The sequence below is a fragment of the Bombyx mori genome, chromosome 5 (assembly GCF_030269925.1).
Source record: "Bombyx mori chromosome 5, ASM3026992v2".
NCBI lineage: Eukaryota > Metazoa > Arthropoda > Insecta > Lepidoptera > Bombycidae > Bombyx > Bombyx mori.
In genome coordinates, this window is record NC_085111.1 from 9,201,896 (window position 1) to 9,223,363 (window position 21,468).

The following is a 21,468-nucleotide window of genomic DNA, read 5'->3' on the forward strand; positions in this document are numbered from 1 at the left end:
ATAACTTTCGACCAATCTTTAATAGTCAAATTTCAATGGTTTTGGGTATATCTTTAGGGCCATATGCAGGTAGGTCTAAGTGGTTTCAAATTAGCTTCAGCAAGTCGTCGTCTTACTGTCCATGCGCTTGGGTCTTCTGAGGCGTCGAAACTGATTTGTAAGTTCAGTTCTTGTAAGAAAGCGATTACAAAGCATGGTGTTCATCAAGTATCAATCTTCTCGTGCTGTGGTACACCTAGTTCTGCCTGTTCCTGGTCTACGAAGGTTAGAGACAGTTTCCTCGTAACGTCCTCGAACTCTTTGTACTGTTGACAGCGACACACCGACAGTCCTGGCTGTATCGCACTGACTCCGGCCGATTTCTAGCATTGTGAGGATTCTGATGCATTCTTCAGTTGTAAGCGACATGATTACAGGTTGAATAATAAATATTGAACACTAACAATATGGTTTATATACCCACTTAAATGACAGATTAGAAACAAAAGCAAAATCAAATGCAGTAATTTCGTAGTTCCATGTTCGAAAGTCTCCCTTTTTCAAATTTGATTTTTTTATGACATAACCTTGCAATAACTAAGAAGTTTTAATACCTTAGTTTAAGGAGTATTTAATTGTCTATTAAACACAATTTATTTCATTAAGCTAGCCTTGTTAGTTTCTGAGATTTACAGATTTTTTAAGTGACACGGATTCATTGCTCTCGAGTGTATATTTTAAATGATATATAGAAAATTTGATATATTTTTTAAAATCCTTAATTAAATTAAAAGTTTATGTTAGTTAACATGTTACTGCCATCTACGGGAGCAATGATAAACTAATAATAAGCCATCTCGTGGCTGACGCCCGCAAACAGAATCTGTTTATGAGAAACGACCTAGCTTGCTTTCTCCCTCTCCACGGTCGAGTGGTTCGCGAGACACTGTCTATTTTCTTACCCTGGCTCTTCCTAAGTTGTGTCTTTTCTCTCTAGCCGTAATGAATCTGTCGCAAGTTATATTTTACTCTCAACGCGCCTAAAGGAGTTTTACTTCAAAAATACAGTATTCTTTTTGAAAAGTAAACTGATTAAACCTTAGAACTATTGCAATGAATTAAAAATGTACGGCGAGCAAACACGAGCTGGTTCCATTATTCTACCTATTGGCAACATTCACTTTGTGATGGCTATGGGCTCCGACAAATATGTACGGTACTCCGATGACACATTCATAATACCAACATACAGTCTGTCATCAAAATTAATCACTGCGGGTCCATCAACGAAATCCTCAAAGGAGAATGAAACATTAGTTTTTCGCAGCTATGCAATAGGTACGCTCTAGATTTTGCTTCTACACAAAAATAAAAAAAAGCGAAGTTGCGAAGAAAGCGAGGGTGCAATCGATGCTATTGTAATACTTGAAAATTATAAAAACTGGTATCAAGAACATTTAGAAGTTATATTTAAAAACGTATGTTTTTCTTCACCGCGACTGAATAATGAGTCATAATCCTTGTTCTCGCAAAACTTAAACCAACAATTAATTCAGATTATTTTTTGCTGCTAATATTTGAAAGTTTGTTGAATACAGTATGTTGTTTAATTGGTGTATTGGATGTGCATATTGTTTCTTAGTCGATTTATCTATAATAATGATTGCTTATTGAATATTAATTTATGTTATTCTACACAATTTTACTCGGAAAGTGATTTCAATACATAAAAACTGAAAAACTCAATTAAAATAAAATACGTTAACAGGGGGTGGTTTTTTTTTTTAAATCATCGTATTTGAAAATTCCTAGAATAGGTTTAGTTAATTACGGACACATGGCCATCGCTTTTGTTCTTCACATAGAAAGTGCTACTCCACCAATTTTTAGCCACTTTTTCCGGTGCCCCTGGCTAAATTTTACAAATAAAACGAAGTAAATCAGTCGTCAATTTCGTCAGTGATTTATCATAGTCCAGCATAGAGGAGTCAATCAGACATTTTTCGAGGTCACTTCTCGAATACTAAATTTTTTGGTGCGATGAATTGCTTGTTTGTATTGACGCGAAGGAATCTCAAAATAGCCTGCGAGTTGCACGACGATTGATTATCGACGTAGAATGATTTGGCGACATGATCATGAGTTTGCGATGCTGTACCTACCACTAAACGATGCTAAATTATAATTAACACCATTACTTAATTTTAAGCCTCGATCTACACGTGACAGCGGTTCTTGTAACAGCATCAAAATATCGAGAACTCATTTTAATTATCGTGGTAAGAACCCGTTAAATGATATTATTTTTAAAGTAGATATAAACGGGAAAGCTTAAAACAATTGCAACCATAAATAACAGAACAAAATATGACAGTTCATTCTTTTTTAGTGTTCTCTAAGACTGAAGACATGTCACTTTATAGAAAATTGGTAATAAGTTTAAAAAATACCCATCAACGAAGAATAAATCATTTCAGAAACAGTTTAGTCAATCCTGCACAACTTGATTGCTATGCATCGAGATTGCCGTTAGCGTTGCTAATTATCTTGAATAAATTGCAAACGTCAACCTATCAATTACAACGTAACAGATAACAAGCTTCAACGATAGATATGTCTGGCAAGTCAACGGTAACTGAAATGTTTTTTTTTATTGAAACTTTCATTAGATATTATTTCATTAGTAAATATTAAAAAAAGCGTGGGTTAACCTACTCGTTTTCTTGTAATATAAAATGTAATCTGTGAAATGAACTAAAACTAAAACAGATCTATAAAAAACTTAATGAATATGTTTAATCAACAACAAATGAGGCGGGAATAATATACCCATACAAGTTAAATCATTCTTAACTGAATATCTTTGTTGTTCAGTGAATGAAAATTTCGAATGTGGAATACTTTAAAAACCATACCGATTATTTTAATACTCACTTACCTTACGTGAGCCCCTCTGTACTATTCGTGTACACGTAAATAGGAGACCTCCTTCAATTTTTGCAAGCACAAGATCGACAGCATTGACATAACGGTACCCGAATAAGATTAATGGAGTTAAATAGCGCGCATTTAAATCTAATCTCGCCTGTTCAGTTTGCGTGGCGTTGTATCTTGAGATCGTGTTTCATCTGTTTTTAATGAAGATATTTTATCTTCAATTCAACATCGTAACTGGGCTAACAATATTTCACTGCGTTTCGCGAATTCTTAATTTTAAATTTAAGTGGTGCTATGTTTTTAGACTACGAGATTAAAAAATTAAAATAGCTAAGTAAAAGTCATCTTTTTTTTTTAAATAAACCCCACCCCATCTTGCCTCATTATCTGGCTAAATATATCGGCTATTAAGCGGTTAACATTCTTTGTTCAATCATAAGTTATGTTTTAATGCAATTAGTTTAGTATCTGATTTAAATTATTCATTTTATATTGTTATAAACAAAAGATAAGTCATAATAGTTACAAATCTTAAGATAGTTTCAAAAATGGCTACAGCTAAAATCTCAGGAACCGTTTATCATTATTTTTTTGGACTTAATTAATTTATCATTCATCTTCAGCCCACACTTGTCCATTGTTGGACATAGCCTTTCCCAATCTGTGCCACCGAGCCCGGTTTAGCTTTTCCTCATCTACTCCTGCTGCCGTATATCGTCGGTCCATTTGGCCGGGGAATGTTCCAGACTATATATGCCGATTCTCTTTCTCACCAACGAAAAGAGCTGGTAGTGATAATAATGCCTGATAGGAAAATAAATACGGAAATTGCAATCTCATAATTACACTTTTTCAAAATAATTAAAAATATCTCGAGATGCTTTCAGCGTAGTATTCCGTTTTATATAGCAGATTCATAAAATATGAATTAACTACAACGATACCATATAGTAGGAACAAATAATAATTATTTTCCAGTTATATCCAAGTATAGTCCAAGTAGGACACAATATCGTTTTCGTCTTCAGAAAAGATTTCGTGGCTTTTAGTCAAAAATGATCCTAACGAAAATCTGTACTGATTTTTTTTTAATATTGTAAAATCATGATTTTCTTCATTAAGCATCCTATTCACAAAAAACGTTCTTAAAAAGGCACATAAAATGTAATCAAAGCCTTGGTTCAAAACCTCAAAAAAAAAGACTAATTTCAAAGTACCCCAGCAATATTTTCAATAACGGTGTCTTTAAAATGTATATTTCATTATGTTTCCATATGCTATTATAAAATCCAACTTCTTGGCTTCAAATTATGTATTTTTATTTTGCAGGTCATTGGCTTTTTTGTTTTGGTGACTAAAATTTGCGGTTTGCATACCATGATGCGTACAAAAATGCTTCGGACCTATATTGATTCATTCTCGTCACATGATAAAGATTTGACACGAGGAAAAAACAAGATTTATTATTGATCAATTAAGCAAAGGTTAAGTTTAGGGCACCGAGACAAATTATTAATTGATCTTTTTAAGCACCCTTTTATAATTGACATCTCTTGAAAATGAGCATGATGATCTTAATCGGGAGCTTTTAAGTTTAGTACACTTTAAATACAGTGTGTTTATTTAAGGTTGTCCAGTCATTTATTTACGATAATGTTTCAGTCTGTATTTAGCAAAGTTTAAAAATATTCAAATAGTTAATTTAATGGACATCTGGTACTTTAAAAGAAAATAAATGATAAAGAGTCGTTTTGGCTACGGCCTTTCTGTATCTCTAGCGATGCCAACCTTTATAGAGAGTGACGCTAACCACCTACCCCTAGGTTAGAGCGACACAAATCAACAATAAAAAATCTACAAGAAGATACACGTAAAAAGGCCTGTAAAATTATATCTTTGTGTACATTTCAGGTATATGTAATTCCTATTATCTAACAATTCGATGGTACGTTTGCAAATAAATAAGGCCAAGATAAAATTTTGTCACCGCCATTATTGCTTTGTCCTTTGTGATCAAATGCTGACAAGGTTCGTTGATCTCCAAAATAAGTCTTTGTTATGACGCCGTGTGAACTTCGCAAAAATAAACACCATCAATCGATATGCCTTTACGGGCGAGCAAATGGCTGTCATATTTTATAAAGCCAATTCGTATTGGGCGGCGAATGTCAGCTCACAACAAAAGAAGAAAAAGTTCTGTTATCTTTTTAACCTAATGTAGAGCGTCAGTGTAAAAATATTATAAAGGCGCGGCATGATGAAGTCGAAGCATTTTGCGAAGTGACTCCTTGCGGGCTGCACATACACGCAACGCGCAGCTAGGAGGGTCCGTGTCCGTAAGATACTTTCATTGTGAATGTAGTCAACTTAAATGATAAAAATGTTAGGGATTCAATTTGCGGTGCTTTGGGCTGGTCTATTCGTTATCTGTAGCGGGAATGTGCCCGAAACAGATTACGGATTTTCCTCAAAAGATGGCGCGTTTTATACTGACGATGCAATTGTGATTAATGGTGAGTGTACAAAGCTTTTTTTTTAAATTAAATTTGTCTTCTATTTTCATAGACAACTATGATCGTTACATATTTCATAAACCGTTCCTGGTCTTGTTCGTGTTCATTGAGAAAATAAATCACGTTCCATTAAGAAAGGTATTAAAGAAGTTGTTTTATGGGTTGCTTATTTTTAAAAACAATTGTGATGTTTGTTTACATCTAACATCAAGGGAAAAGTGAAGTATCCACATGTGGACACGAACTGATTGAACTAAAAACAATGCGTGTCACATGCGGCTATGAGGTTTTTAGGCTAGAGAAAGTTAAAATTTGCAACCGAGATGTCCGACCACCTGTTTAAATTACGATCGGAAATAAAACCTATAAAAGCATTTAAAATCACAAAAATGTAGACACATTAAATCAATAAAACGAGAACAGATTAGGGTCTCCAAATTCAATATTATTGTGGAGCGATTAAAAATATAATTAGATACCGATAATATTAAGTTCTTCGAAACAAGTATATCGGCGGTGGTCATCAACCCGAACCATTACCAAGATGTTCTCATCACGTGGGCCTTCACTAATAATAAGCGGTTCAATTCAATGCAAATTTCCACACACCCACATCACTAAAACAACTAAAACCAACCACATCAATCATATCAAAAATATTCATTCGCGTGAAACTCGGATATACTTCACGGTGACTGTTGTTAAGGAGTGAGTTAATCAAGTTGACTACTATTCTAACGGAAACGTAAAACATTATTAATGAATTAAACAAACTAAAAATATTTTTCGTTCTTAATTTAATACCCCACAATCGAAAGCAAAGAAAGGACAATACACAAATAATAGCAAGCAATACACAATGAAAATATCGATCCGGGCGTTAACAAATTTTTAACCGCTTTACATTGCGTGAAATGTTAAGAACGTTACAAAAAAGGTTACAAGGAAAACAAAAAGTTACAATTTTTTTTCTACCACCACCATCTGTGGAAATTGCCGTGCCAATTATCTAAAGAAGAAATATCTCCTGTAGTGACAACATTTGTTACAGAGATTCATTTCGATAACAAATAGAGAACCTTGCAAACAAACAGAAAGTTTATCTGCAATTATCGATTTAGTTTCTGGTATATTATTATTTTTGTTATATTCATTTCAAAGGATAAGTAGTGAGGTGACCTTGCATTAATTATTATTACTTCAATTATGTAATTTCTGCCGTTTTCTTGTTTGAAGATAGAGTAAATTCTTCCGATGCAATGAAAACATCGATCTTACGCCGTAAGTGGTCGATAGCAGTCACATTTTGGTAGGAACTGGTACTTTGGTAGGAACAAAATAAAACACATTAAAAAAATCCAGTACATCAATCGTATCAATCTCGTGTTCTCGGTGAATAGTTAATAAAACTATATCAAAATGCAACATTTTACCAACTCAAGTTCAAGGTACTGCACCATTAACATTCCACAGCTACTTAAAGCAATCCATTCTAAAACAAAAAACGAGAAATGTATCAGCGTACTGAGTACTTTAAGTCGATTTTCCCTTGGCAAATTTGTCAAAATAATCCTTTTTCATTTTTAATCTAGGAACCTTTAAAGGTTGAAGCACTGTGTCGCATGAATTCAGGTTTAAATATTTAGAACACTCGGTCGTAAATTGCGTGCAAGTAAATGAAGACTGTTTTAATTTTAAGATAGACAAAAACAGGCTTGTAAAAGCCCATCATTGAGCCTCACCGCTTATAGTTAGGTATTTGCAAATGACACAGAGCATTTCTTATTTTTTCAGAGACAACTTAAATAAAATATATTTTTCAGTTTAGAACACAATAATAAAAATTAAAATGAAGCCTATAAATTGTTTTCACAAAAATAAAACTTCAAAAGTAGGTCATTCAAAAAATTAAGTATTCTAAGCATGCATTTCAAAATTCCAATGAAAACGTTTCAATATCCAAAATACCGTTACACAGTAAATCGAAATAAATAACGTGCATGTTTACGACAACTCTTTTGTTGATGTACCTACTCATTGAGTTTGGACCGAGACGGAATAGTAATTTCATTTGATTTTAATGATAAGAATATTGTTTTTTGTTACAATCGCATACGTAATGTTTTAAAACTATCGAATTACAATCAACGATATTGTAATTAAGTTTTGAGTTCAGTCGTCAATTTTTTGTTTTTGTTTCATAAGGAAAGATTTATTGTTTTCTGGAAGGCAAATGAATAGCTTCATAGAGGTCTGCTTGAAAACTATGACACACTATTACACACATATTACGAGGCATAATCACAACCGTCTCGATATTAATAAAATGTTACCAGACTGCAAAATGAGTTAAATAGGTTCAAATCCAGGAATCAAGATTTTAATTCCACGTCAGCGCTGCTTTTTCCGAATTCTGTTCTGGCGAGAATTGGATTCTTGGATGGAACAGCAACGAGATTGTATAGTAGGTTTACCTAAGCAACACAATAATTAATTTATTTGAGTTATTAGTGGTGGTCGGACGTATTGTGAGCCCTCACGGAAAGGTACCACCACTATTCCGCTTATTTCAGTCCATCCAAAGAACGAACCTCTTGCTTTTAACGTTAGGATAACTTTCATGAACTTAATTGTAATAAAGATTTAGATCTCATGTATCACGATAGGTGGTGGCATTCACGTTTTGATATTAATGAGTTTCCACAACAACTTATCTGTAGGTAGGTCGTGATTTCATTCACTCATCCAGTACCGACTTTTTATTTTCATAATCTAGTACGCATTCTTAAAATTTTATTACAATTTTTTTTAAAAATGTGAATTAGCCTAAGAGAATAATTCGGATTATAAATTTGATAATTACATTATTCCACAAAACAATGAATAAATATACAAATTTTCAGCCCATGTAGACCGATCAAAACGTGATATAACGAATTCAACCAGAGACGGAAAACAACTTCTGCTATTGCAAGCTAGACAGGTGAGTACATCAAAATAATCTCATAGCATTACTAGTTTATCCCTGCGAAGTTGTTCTGCCCAAATTCCAATTAATATGTGAAGCATGGATTTGAGAAACTTCGAAATTTTTACGCAAATTTTACAAAATTTCATAAAGAACCTTAATCGGACGATGAGCCGAAATTTAAAATATAGATGCCAATTGACTTCAACTGTTCTGGGCTAATTGGCTTTTTTATTGCTTAGATGGGCCGACGAGCTCACAACCCACCTGGTGTTAAGTGGTCACTGGAGCCATAGACATCTACAACCTAAATGCAGCCACCCACCATGAGATATGAGTTCTAAGGTCTCAGTATACAACTACGGCCGCCCCACCCTTCAAACCGAAACGCATAACTGCTTCACGGCAGAAATAGTCGGGGTTGTGGTACCTACCTGTGCGGACACCAGTAATTACGCAAATTATAATTTTGCGGGTTTGATTTTGATTACACGACGTTATTCCGTGGAAGTCAATCGTAAAGAATTCTGAAGTACATACGTATTTCATTACAAAAATTATTATTGGTACCCGCCTGCGGGATTCGAACACCGGATGCACCGGACAACTTATCCTTTAGGCCACGACTACTTCGGCTTACGTGATAGACAGCTTCAATTTTTAATTATATTAATAGTAGAACCTTCTTTTAAAGTTATGACATTACATTTTAAATTATTTTACATTATTTTAAATTGTAATGGAAAAGAACCACTGAAGTATGAAAAAAAGAATATTCAAAACTAATTGACATAATTATGATAGAAATGAAATCGAAGTAGTTTGTTAAAATATGTGGCTTTATGCCCTTATAGTATGCAAAGTGATGTTTCTAGGGTAAAGCAAAATTTCGATTATGGAACGATGTAAAAAATATATTTAGCATCACCATCTGTCCTGCATACCAAGCTGTATTTACTAAGCTATAATTATTAACATCATTAACGATGAAGGTATGGCTGGTGTAATCGAAACAAAAAACAAAACAACTGCACAAATGGAATTAAAAAAAAAATAACATGTTCCAGTGTATATTAAAACTGCAATAACCATTAAATATGCAAATCTGGTTTTCGATTACATACATATTTCACTATTATAGCCAGATATATCGCTGTGAGAATAATTGGATCGATTTAAACAAGATAATAACAATATTTTGTAGCAATCAGACGAGGGCGTTTTCGGCGAGGAATGTGTATCGACAATGGGCAAGAAGGGTACATGCAAAAGTTTCCGGGATTGTTATCCACTGTTTAAAGTTGCCGATCTTTCTGGCTGGGATGGTTGGGTGATGGGACATTACGACACGTGTAGCTACATAAGCGCAGACAACATGGAGGTACATGACTTGTGACATTTATTAAACGACACAAAGGTTTAATTAATATTCACGTACAGTAATTTAATGTATACAGACATTACAGACATGTTTTGGGCGAAAATTGAATGGATTACAATTAAAAGTTCCTTTTTTAATGTGTAAAGAAATTATATTAGTAAAATGTACCTTTAGGTTTTTGGTGTCTGCTGTACAGAGCCGGTTGTTACCCCTCCTCAGCAAGAACCGGATGTGCAAAGATTAGGATTATTGCCGGGTCAACTACCTCCGATACCTGCGTGAGTACCATGCGAATTGAGCTCATTGTTTAAATATAGAATTACTGTAATATATGGGAAAATTATCAGCTTCGCAGGTCGTGTTTCTGCATTGACGGCTCAGTGGCCTTTTGAAGGTATTAGCGAGGTTCGTCAGATACCGGCCCAATGGCCGCCCACACTTCCGCCTCTACCTACCCACCCGCCTGACCACACAGCGCCAACCCATCCACCTGCAATGGGTAAAATTCACTAACACTAACTAACACTAACACTAGAAATACGTTTGATAACATTATTAAGTTTTTTTTACAACTAAATATCACTTGTAACATGCAATTTGCAGGTATCACGAAACCACCACAAGCTCAACCAACACCACCCACTACTACTTGGGGAACAAAGCCGCCCAGTACCACCAAGCCTACAACGAAACAGGTAATTAATTTATCACCAATGACAAACCTATACTGTTATTTTTAATAGCTGTGGTAAGTATTATTGAATCCATGCGAGGGAAAAGAAAATCCGTAATCACTTATAGAAGGATTAATCGGAACCTACATTGGAAACTTTTAAATGTTATGAAAATGGAAAGCACAGTACAGGTTTCTTAAGGATACAATTTTGTTGTTATGATTAGACATGGCCTCCAGCATTCCCAACGCAGCCGAGCAAGCCATCTCAGCCTGCAGTCAGCGGCGCTTGCGGTATGAAGAATGGACCAACGGTAATTAATATTCCTTTTCGAGCATTTTTTCAATATCTTATATAGGTAGACAAACTCACGGCCCATTTGGTGTTAAGTGATCGCAGGAGCTCATAGAAGTTAATATCGTAAATGCTGCCGCCACCTTGAGAACCACATGAGTTCTAGATCTCAGTTTTATAGTACAAAGGCTACCCAACCTATCAAATCGAAACGCATTTCACTAGAAAATTTCGTACCTGCCTCTGGGATTCGAATAAAGGCACAGTTGAATCGCTCGATATTAATGGACCGGACGTTTAGGCCCCGACGACGGCTTCAAATGGTATTGTCAATTAATTTAATAGCCATTATTGTTTACGATTAAGGCATACGGTAGCACATACGATGTTCAAGATGAAGAGCGCATTGTTGGTGGACATAACGCAGAGCTAAACGAATGGCCCTGGATCGTAGCCCTGTTTAATGCTGGGCGTCAATTTTGCGGAGGATCTATCATTGACGACAAACACGTGATATCGGCAGCACATTGCGTAGCTCAGTAAGTTTATTAATAAAGTTATATTTATTACGACCAATATGATAAATCTAATTCGATATCATTTATAGTATTACCGACTTAAATGATTTCTATGTTATTATTTTTACTAACAGTATGACTTCCTGGGACGTCGCTCGTCTCACTGCCAGACTGGGTGACTACAACATTCGAACCAACACCGAAACATCGCACATCGAACGAAAAATTAAAAGAGTTGTCAGGCATCGAGGTTTTGACATTCGCACATTGGTATAAAGCTATTTTACGTATAGTAAATCATATTGATGAATGTATGACTTCCTGGTACACGTTCTATTAAATTAACAATCGTATATTTTTTATTTTAGTACAACGACATTGCGATCCTGACATTAGATCAACCAGTGACATTTACAAAGAACATTCGTCCCATTTGTTTACCGAGCGGCGGTCGGGCTTATGCTGGCCTTGTTGCTACCGTCATCGGATGGGGCAGCTTGCGAGAGAGTACGTTCGATTCTGATTTATAAAATAATATCGGTTCAGTTTTTTTTTATTGTTCACTTGGATCACAGAAAAATTTATCATTTGATTATCAGTATCTCATCTATGCATGTCTTTATTTATAATTGTGTCTGACCAAATCTTGTTTTATTACTATCGCAAGAACACACGCCTACAGCTCACCTGTGTGCTTAGTGCGAGTTTTTTAAAGTTCTCAGTAGCGTAAAAGTTAGCTCATACAAATGCGGATCCAGGGGGAGGGTAATGGGGGTCATGACCCCCCCCCCCCTGAGCTGCTTCCAAGACTTAGGTGAACCATAATGATTTTATTTATATATTTTGTCACCATACAGATTTTATGTAACTACATACCTTCAATATTTAATTAATTTAATATAATATAATAACTTTGTATGATCGCATCGAAAATTTGACTATGTGACCCCCTCCTGGTGCCAAAACTGGATCCGCCCTTGAGCTCATATTTGTGTGGAATGGGATCGTTTGCCTTCGTTTGCCGTTAGGGGCGCTGTTCCAACTGCATACAAAATTGGGTTAACTTTTACGCTATCGAGAACGTTAAAAAACTCGCACTAAGCACACTGCTGGTATTGTTTGTTGTTACTGTTGCTCCTAGTTATCGCTAATTCTAGGGGCAATGCTAGTGCGATGTTTCAACGACATCATTTTATGCAACAGCTCAAAAATACCGTCGAGAAAGATTTCATTGCAGTGCTAGTCGTATATGATAAAATGTTATTTTGAAAGGCACTATAGGTGAAAGCAGTGACTCCAAGAAAGTAAAAACTCTGCTCCAATAGAGAGCAGTAAACATATATTCGGATCCAAAGATATTTTGAAATTATTTAAACTGTTAATTCAAGTATATTATAATAGTAATGTCAAATATCTATTAAATATCTATCTATTGTTATGGGCTATCTGCGTGCTGGATATTAATGCAGATGCCTTGTAGATCGTAAGTTTAGTATTAGTAAAAATAGCTGAAATAAGTTATGTAAAAAACACCGTACTAAAATACAAAATGAAAAAATCTAGTTTCATTCGTAAACAGGGGAGCTCTCGATATTTATTCAATTCAGCCAAGTTAGGCCGAGCGTTCTATACATACCTATTATTTTTTTAGGTGGTCCGCAGCCGTCTGTTCTTCAAGAAGTATCAATTCCGATTTGGACTAACTCTGAATGTCGACTTAAATACGGCCCCGCTGCTCCGGGCGGTATAGTCGATCACATGATTTGCGCTGGAAAAGCTAGTATGGATTCCTGCAGTGTAAGAATAATCCAATACAATAATTATTCTCTTTGTGTAAATAATGTGAACAAATATATTTTTTTATGTATACTGCTTATAGGACATATTCACTAGCCATTATATAATTTTCAGATGTCCAGTATTCTTAAAGGCCCTATGCCTCAGCTGTTTTTTTTGTTATACATTACGTGCAACGACGACAAACGTTCATTAGTAAATTATGACTATTCGAACGGAATTATTGTTGTCTCTTTAAGGATCACTAGCTCTACCACATACTTTCGTTTTACGGAAGTCATTATACATACATTAGAATTAAAACAACAAACAGACAAGTTTTCTTACTTTTAAAACTACTTACAACATGGTGGGCTTTGATTATTATTTTAGCGTAAAAGTAGTTTTAATTATAAAATTTATTCGATTTAAAACGGGCTTGGTCCCCTTAAGTTACACGTGCCTCATTAACACGATAGCAGAATTGATAGATTTGGTCTGAAAATTTGCATTTACTTTCACCGCCATTATCTCAACTTTCTTTCTTTTCATGGAACAATAGCTTTACTAGTTTATACAACTCGTCTTTTTAAATTTTAGGGTGATAGTGGCGGGCCACTGATGGTCAACGAAGGTGGTACGTGGAACCAAGTCGGAATCGTATCATGGGGTATCGGTTGCGGTAAAGGACAGTACCCAGGTGTATACACACGCATCACTGCATTCCTACCTTGGATACAGAAGAACTCCAAGTGAGGAAAATATATAAAACGTTATAACGGTAGAAAATTGGATGCCGTTATGAAAAACATAAAAATATTTTATTTCAATTATTTTGAGAAAAACAACCTTAAGCTTGCTTTTCTCAATGAATTGATATTTTATTTTGACAACGAAATGTGCCAATTTAGCTTAAGTTTCTAAAATAAAATACGTAAACTTTTCAATAATCGTTTTATTTTGTGTTAGATTAAATTTATTCATATAATTGAAGCACCTATGCTGTGAAAGATACATTTTTTGTTCTGAAACGATAATACATATTGTTAATAATAATGACACAAAATCAGTCTTCAGAATAAAGGACTTAATAATATAATTTTATTACAACGTTATTTATAAATACATTATAACATTTATACTTTTCATATAGATTAACACGCTGATCATTATTATGCAGCTAACATTCTCAACTAGTTAAAGGTTTATCATGAACATTTAAAATTATATGTCGAAATTTGATACTTGGAGTTGTTGTAAAATATTGCGGGCTGAAACAAAAAGTTATTAGTTAAATGATGATAATTTACAATTGAATGTAAATTAGAATTTTTAAATAGAAATAAATATAGGAATTTCGTCAAAAATAAGTAACGTAAATTCTTTTCAGATTCGTGTGGGTAGTTGTCGAAATAAGAAAAATAATGCACATTGAGTAGCATGACGTTAGTTCTATTTATGTGCAGACATGCGAAAGAGATGTTTCTGCTGTGCACCTACTTTGTGCAATATTTTTTTAAAATAACTATTATTACGACATTTCTCAATTTCTTTATAGTTGTTTTTACAAAAATATTCTTTAAGCTGTGGCGGTAGTCATCACAGAACACAAGATATTTGACAGATGCCTGAATCTCGCTTACGACATTTTCAAGATAAGCTTGCATATATACAAGTTCCGAACGACAACATGTGGGACCGGTCATCGTTCTCGTCGAACCCGTCGCTTGCGACGAAGGTCTCGACGAGAAAATTATCCCACAGACACAGCCCACTGAGTTTCTCGCCGGATCTTCTCAGTGGGTCGCGTTTCCGATCCGGTGGTAGATTCTGTGAAGCACGAGTCTTGCTAGGGTTCGTGTTAGCAACGTCGTCAGGTTTGTGCCCCGTGAGCTCACCTACTAGTTAAGGTTACGCTGAAATAGCCTCTCAAGGCTATCAGCATAGGTAGAAATAAAAAAAAAAACATTTGGATCGTCGGTCTACCGAGCAAAATATCACACGCTTGGTGTAAAATCTTCCCGCCGTCGTGTATCCCTATATGGGTGACCTGCGACGGAACAACTGCAGTCTTCACACTACATCATCAGCGCATCAAGAACTTCGGCTACCACAATTCCCGCATTCAGATTCCCCCATAATACAATTGTTTAAGGAGCTAACGTTGTCTGTAGTGTACCTTGGAAGTATCCTGTGTCATGTAAATCGTCGGGCGTGGGAACGAATGGCGGTTCCGTGTTGAGTTGGTTCTCCCAGTCAACGTTTCTGAACAAGGGCATGGCCCGCACGTCGGCGGCGGCCGGGCGCTCCGCCGGCTCCATCGTCAGTAGAGCCTCGATAGAACTCACAGCTTCGGGCGATAACGCTTCGTCACCTTCTGGCCATTCGATATCTGGAATACAAAATACAAAGTACGCTTATATGACAATAAAAAATTTGGATTTCATTTATTGTGTGCCTATACTGGGTATTAGGAGATCGTTTCCGAAGACAGAGTACTACTAAAGACACCTTTGATGATGGGAAGGAAAAAAAATCGATGCTGATTTAAAAAAAAAAACATATTTTTAAACGCATTGTTTACGCTCCGTCAAGTTAGTCGGCTAAATGAAATGATAGTTTCATAAAAAATACATTAATTATTATTAATACTTTTTATTAAAACCAGCAATGAAACACAAAATCAAAAACAGCTGATGCTCGGATCAACGAACGCCCGGGCGCGCTTTTCTTTTACACGCACACCGGCGCGGCGCTGATACCACACTCCCCAAAATTTATAGCTTTGTAGGCAAAATTTTCCTTTTCAGAAACGGTCTCCAAACACCCAGTACTTATAATCAGTATCATGTTATCATATTGTGAACCGAAAAATTGTCTTTAATAGATCATTCGATTCGAGTTTACAAACATAATAATTAAAAGACACCATTTTTTTTAGTATTTTGTCACATCATAAGTATTGTTATACTCACTTCTAGACAGTATGTTTTTGAAGACAGCTTGCGGTGTTTCGTCGTTGAAAGGTGGTACACCCGTCATGAACTCGTATAGGCAGACTCCTAAAGCCCACCAATCGACTTGCGGCCCGTGGCCTTGCCTGATGTCGTAACAATTATAATTAATGTTTTATTAGATCACTAGGCACTGATTATATTATACTACTGTACTGCCTATGTTTAATGGAAAATAGTAATTCGTTCTATTATCAAGTGGAATTGCCTACATGATTAAGAATTCGATCATTCATATATCATATCAGTATCCATAATTAATACTTATAACGAACCTTTAATATTCGATGAACCTGCAATGCAAAGAATACAGAGACTTGTCTTTTTGCATTTATAGACAACAAATAAAACATGGTGTAGAAAGTCGGTTTTTTAATAGGAGGTTCTCAATTTAGTTTGTATTTCAACATATAGTATGTATTAACTTTAACTCTAATTGAGGTTCTTTCTGAACTTAAAATCGATGTCAATTAAAAAATCTTACTTCAATAGTAATTCAGGTGCTAAATAATCAGGCGTTCCCAGAATTCTTTGGTCTGATATAAGATTGCCTCTTCTAACACTCTTGGGGGTCCTGTACGGCGTGTGCGCAGCTGCTAATGGAGTCTTGCACATTTCTGTAGGCGATTTACATCCTTCCCCCTGAAAGATTTTACACTATACTGAATAACTATACTGAGTAACCACTTAACACCAAGTGGGCTGTGAGCTCGTCCACACATCAAAACAATAAAAAAAGAGATTTATCAACTCACTAATAATTTATATTTCATTTTTTTTGATTGAAAATATGTAATACATAATCTTGTATATTTGTATGGTATATATAGTACCTACGTACTTTACTTAATCTCCGCACAGGAAACATCTCCAAACTATTCGAAATATGTTTTCCAAAGACGACACACTTTTTTGTATCTAGAGAATCAACTAGATCATCCTTTGGTAGGTTGAAACGGGTCTCCTTCGTCCTTTTCTTCGTCGCTTCAGATTTATTATTTGAAACTGGTGTTGAGAATATTACTCCCACGTTAAAGTGATGACTGTCGTTTTGTGAAGCCCATCTATGAAGAAATATAAAGCATTTTAATTTAAAATATTTATTTTTCCTACAGCGAGCAATAATAATTCTCATGGACATCAGTAACGTCAGGGGCACAGCCAAGCAACTGACTGTTGTCGATTTGATGGATGCATTTATTTCAGACGAAAATTATTACACTCATATTGTCTGACAATTCTGAACTTAATTATAAAAAATATTATTTTTTGTTTCGAAGGATAGTTGTTGGCCTGAAAGCCCTTCCGACTTTGCCAAGACCTCTTGTCTTGGAGATTGGAAGGTTTGCTATGAGAACTACTACATGCTTGTCTGTTTGTCACAACAACAACACTAACCAACACAACACTAACAGACCACGACTAACATGTGAGACCACGGTTTATGTTCGGACACAACGCATGAATGCCAAAAAATTATTTAATTTTAATAAGGGGGGACATTTTTTCACCTAAAATCAAAATATAACAAATAAAAAAATACCTTTTTTTCAAGACACCTTTCAGAGGATTCTTCCTTCTGTCAGGTGTTGGATGTAGGGACATTCGTTTCGGCGTGTTTTGAGTCAATTCTAAAGCCATTATCTCTTGTGTGAGCCCGCTGTGATTCTCTTTCGATTCAGCAAGACTAGTCACACCGGTCGGAGTGTCCCCGTCACAGTCTAGTATTCGCTTGCGTTTCTTTGCTCTGAAACTGTTAAAGGAAAGATAAGTTCTGCCCTGGCACTTATTTAAGTAGCCGACGATCGTTTCTTCTGCCTGTTCATTAGTGACCACTGATCCGCGGGATCGATGCATTTATTATACATAATACATTTTCACATGCAGAAATAAGGCAATGTTAAGATTTTTACTGGTGGTAGGGCCTCTTGTCCTCACAGGTAGGTACCACCACCCCGCCTATTTCTGCCGTGAAGCAGTAATGCGTTTCAGTTTAATGGGTGGGGCCGCCGTTGTAACTATACTTGAGACCTTAGAACTTATATCTCAAGGTGAGTGGCGCATTTACCTTGTAGATATCTATGGGCTCCAGTAACCACTTAACACCAGGTGGGCTGAGCTCGTCCAGCCATCTATGCAAAAAAAAAGCATTGTTCAAAATAAAACGCGATTCTTAGATCTAGGCCAATATTAGTAGAAATTTCAAAGAGTATGCAGTGTTCTGTCTGCTGTATCGGACTCCAGCAATTTTAGATTTATAGCCACTATGAATACATATTATACATTGCATTAAATACAATGCAACATTTGACAACCAGATGATGATCATGATCTGTGGTTTCAAGGGAACTCATTTATTTAATGGATTTCATTGTTCGCTCAAATTGGGGAAAAGCTTATTATTGTTGTAGCTTTGGAACCGGTGTTTTTGCATCATCTTAAATTTATGTAAATTCTTCATTAAATAATTGTTTCCGTTAGTAAACACATAAAAAACCACACAATATAAAAGAATAACGTCTCCACAAATTTATATATATATCTCTATTCTAAATTTAAAATAACCTGTATTGAATTACCTTGGTATTCGTTTCAATGAATGTCCTCTGCAGAGAGGTGAAGTAGATTGATTATGCTGAGTGTGCTGAGAATCCGATAGTACCGATTCACCAATTGACGACTCAGTGTTGTTGCTGATATCAGTGGATTTACTGTGCTTTGAATTGCTGCTGTTTTTAGAGCTCTCGCATGTATGATATGAACTAAGAGATCCTGATCTCGAATCCTGAAGCTTTAGAATTATATCATTTTACTTTGTTACATTATTGTTAAAAAATGATTTACTGGTTCAACTTCAATAAATTAACTTATCACTTTATATTTTTAAGTATATTATTCAATAATATATCATATTAACTGCTGACGAAATTGTAGGCCAGATTTAAGAAGATGTTTTTTTATCCTAATTATCAGTTAAATACTGACTAAGATTGAATTCTTTTTCAATTAATTTACATTCTTAATAATGCATTAATATTTACTATTACTTCCAAACCGCATTTCACATGTGCATGTCCTTTATATTATGCTGATTTTTGAGAACCTATACTTTTACTTTTTACTTTTAGCATTAAATTTATTATTACACTTTAACAATCTATTAAATGGTTTGTTAAGTAGTGACGGATATCAAACTTTTATATTTACACTGTCTATTATAAAGAAAAAATTCTTACAGCATTCTCATCCAAACTAATACTTTCTGCACTCATGAAAGGATGAATTCCTGATAATTGTGACTGGTCCAAAGCAGATGAACTTCCAGATGCACATTTACCATCAAACAAATTCTTTAATTTACCTTTAAAAAACATAATCAGTAAATATTTTATAAAATATCCATTGCATTAGATTTCATTTCAACTAACATTTGAAATTACTATGAATAAATCGATCCAAGACAATATATTTCACTTTACAAAAAAAATGAAATATGTGTAAGTGATTTAATTTTTTTTTCTTTTTTTCAGTTCTTTAATTAAGAACAAATCATACAGGTTTCTTTAAGTTCATCAAGAAGGTTCTCACAGGCATCACTTGAGATAACAGAGTTGTGTGTGCTTTCTCCCCCGCCAGAGCCAAATGACAAGTGTGAAGTTAAAGATAGAAGCTGGCCAGGTGTCCTCATGTTTAAACTTGGTGTTCTATTTACGAAATCAGATATTTCTAAATCTAAAAGAAAACAAATATAACTGAAAACATATGCATCTCATAGAAAAGTGTTTTTTTTTTTTATCAATAATCTTTACAATATTCGAATTATCGATGATTTATTTATTCTGTTCATAATGCTACACATTTTAATTTTAATAAATTGCCGAAAAGGAATATTCCTTGATGTTGACAAATTGCATTTTAATCATTTTCCCCACATAAATTGTGTGAATGACGTTAATCAGATGTGAAACCCCAAACTAATTACTCTTATTACTATAATTTCATTTACAAATAAACTAAACAACAATAATAAACCCAAATTCGAATTACCTCTATGTATCTCAATTTTTGATAAACCAAAATCAGTGAGTTTAACGTGACCACTTTTTGATACCAACATATTATCAGGTTTCAGATCTCTGTGTACAATGTGATGTTTGTGTAAATAATCTAAAGCTAGTGTTATTTCAGCTATATAAAAGACAGCCATAGCTTCTTCCAGAAAACCATAGACTCCTAAAAGAGACTTTAAATCACCTCCAACCATATATTCCATTACCTGAAAAATAAATCACTAGGGTCAGCTTAAGAGCGTCCTCGCTTTTAAAGATTAGTATTTACATAGCCTGACAAAGGAAAACATTGGAAAGATCAATTATGCATAACTTTTGATAGACATTGTTTTTGTTTTCATTACAATAGTATACTTATTCAGTATTATAAAATCTAGTAGTAATCAATCAAAACTTACCAAATACACAGATGATATTGACTGAAGTGAGTAAAATAAATGAACACAAAAAGGACTCCTAGATAGAGCCAAAGCATTTCTTTCAGTCACAACTTGTGCTACCATATTCTTATTTATCATTTCAGATTTTTTCATTACTTTGATGGCATACATTTGGTCTTTGTTATTCTTTTTATGTGCTAGGAAAACTTTACCAAACGCACCTCGGCTTATCGGCTTCACAATTGTAAAATCATTAATATCCGGTGGCTAAAACAAAAAGGAACTTGAAGTCGAATAAAAGAACCTTAGTTATCAGTTTGTACTTACATGTTTTTTAATATCTTTTACCTTAGTTGCGACATTCTCGTCTAATGTATTTATTTTGTCCAAAATTGTATGGCATTTTGTTTTTTCGTTAAACATATCACATGGGTTGACCAAAGCCATTTTCAAACCTGAACTCTAAACCTCTAATAATTATTAAATGTTCTTCTTTCTCAGGCACATCGCTAGACCGACAAGTTAAAGCTGGCCATCATAACATTTATATGAGATCAATTGTAAGCTAAACTTAAATTTAATTTTTAATTCAAATAATAAATCGAACTATTATTAATTTATTTACTAACTCCAGAATCAAAACTTTCAAAATTTTACTCTTCTAACGAGACATTTGTTTGTTTTGTCCAGGTAGGTGGGCAAAAGAAAAAAGGTCATACTGCCAAATCCTTTCTTTCAAATCAAAGTTTAGAGAAATTATTAAAACTCGGGAAGTCATGTCTAGTAATATTCGATTCGCACTTGGCACTTTCACAAACACCAAATGAATTTATAAGTCATGACTGCGTCTTATTATGCGTAAACCTACTAAGAAAAAGTAAAAAAAAAGTGTAAATGAAGACTGGTCTGATAAAATTGTAACAGATAGGGAAAGAGCTGGATAGGGAGATAGCAGGTGCTGGTC

General features: G+C 34.7%; 2 protein-coding genes across 3 annotated transcripts; one reads left to right on the forward strand and one right to left on the reverse strand.

The window, feature by feature from the left end:
* Positions 1 to 5,171: 5,171 nt before the first annotated feature.
* LOC101737872 (proclotting enzyme) lies at positions 5,172 to 13,987 on the forward strand. Its single transcript, XM_021350539.3, has 12 exons — positions 5,172 to 5,429; positions 8,333 to 8,412; positions 9,602 to 9,778; positions 9,953 to 10,056; positions 10,126 to 10,277; positions 10,382 to 10,473; positions 10,679 to 10,765; positions 11,113 to 11,285; positions 11,399 to 11,534; positions 11,633 to 11,771; positions 12,916 to 13,061; positions 13,641 to 13,987. The coding sequence occupies exons 1-12, from the start codon at positions 5,288 to 5,290 to the stop codon at positions 13,794 to 13,796; spliced, it is 1,584 nt and encodes a 527-aa protein (XP_021206214.2). The 5' UTR covers positions 5,172 to 5,287; the 3' UTR covers positions 13,797 to 13,987.
* Positions 13,981 to 21,185, reverse strand: LOC101741312 (serine/threonine-protein kinase greatwall). 2 transcript variants are annotated; one of them, XM_038011047.2, is made up of 12 exons: positions 20,853 to 21,185; positions 20,523 to 20,771; positions 20,102 to 20,330; positions 19,643 to 19,786; positions 19,291 to 19,415; positions 18,634 to 18,845; positions 17,598 to 17,807; positions 16,896 to 17,118; positions 16,539 to 16,696; positions 16,016 to 16,140; positions 15,220 to 15,432; positions 13,981 to 14,311 (listed from the first exon to the last, which is right to left on the reverse strand). In XM_038011047.2, the coding sequence occupies exons 1-12, from the start codon at positions 20,949 to 20,951 to the stop codon at positions 14,265 to 14,267; spliced, it is 2,034 nt and encodes a 677-aa protein (XP_037866975.1). In that variant the 5' UTR covers positions 20,952 to 21,185; the 3' UTR covers positions 13,981 to 14,264. The 2 variants fall into 2 exon arrangements, with proteins under 2 accessions (XP_037866975.1, XP_037866974.1); XM_038011046.2 differs by having other exon boundaries at positions 19,610 to 19,786; positions 20,853 to 21,182.
* Between the last annotated feature and the right edge of the window lie 283 nt (positions 21,186 to 21,468).

What these genes read in the sequence shown, in the direction of transcription:
- LOC101741312 (XM_038011046.2), bottom strand. Translation starts at nt 20,951, where the DNA reads ATGGCTTTGGTCAACCCATGTGATATGTTTAACGAAAAAACAAAATGC. An exon ending in TGATGAACTTAAAGAAACCT is followed by an intron (nt 19,416 to 19,609) that starts GTATGATTTGTT and finishes TGTTTTTTAAAG; the next exon opens with GTAAATTAAAGAATTTGTTT. An exon ending in AAAGGTGTCTTGAAAAAAAG is followed by an intron (nt 17,119 to 17,597) that starts GTATTTTTTTAT and finishes ATTTCTTCATAG; the next exon opens with ATGGGCTTCACAAAACGACA.
- LOC101737872 (XM_021350539.3), top strand. Translation starts at nt 5,288, where the DNA reads ATGATAAAAATGTTAGGGATTCAATTTGCGGTGCTTTGGGCTGGTCTA. An exon ending in TGCTATTGCAAGCTAGACAG is followed by an intron (nt 8,413 to 9,601) that starts GTGAGTACATCA and finishes AATATTTTGTAG; the next exon opens with CAATCAGACGAGGGCGTTTT. An exon ending in CCAAGCCTACAACGAAACAG is followed by an intron (nt 10,474 to 10,678) that starts GTAATTAATTTA and finishes TGTTATGATTAG; the next exon opens with ACATGGCCTCCAGCATTCCC.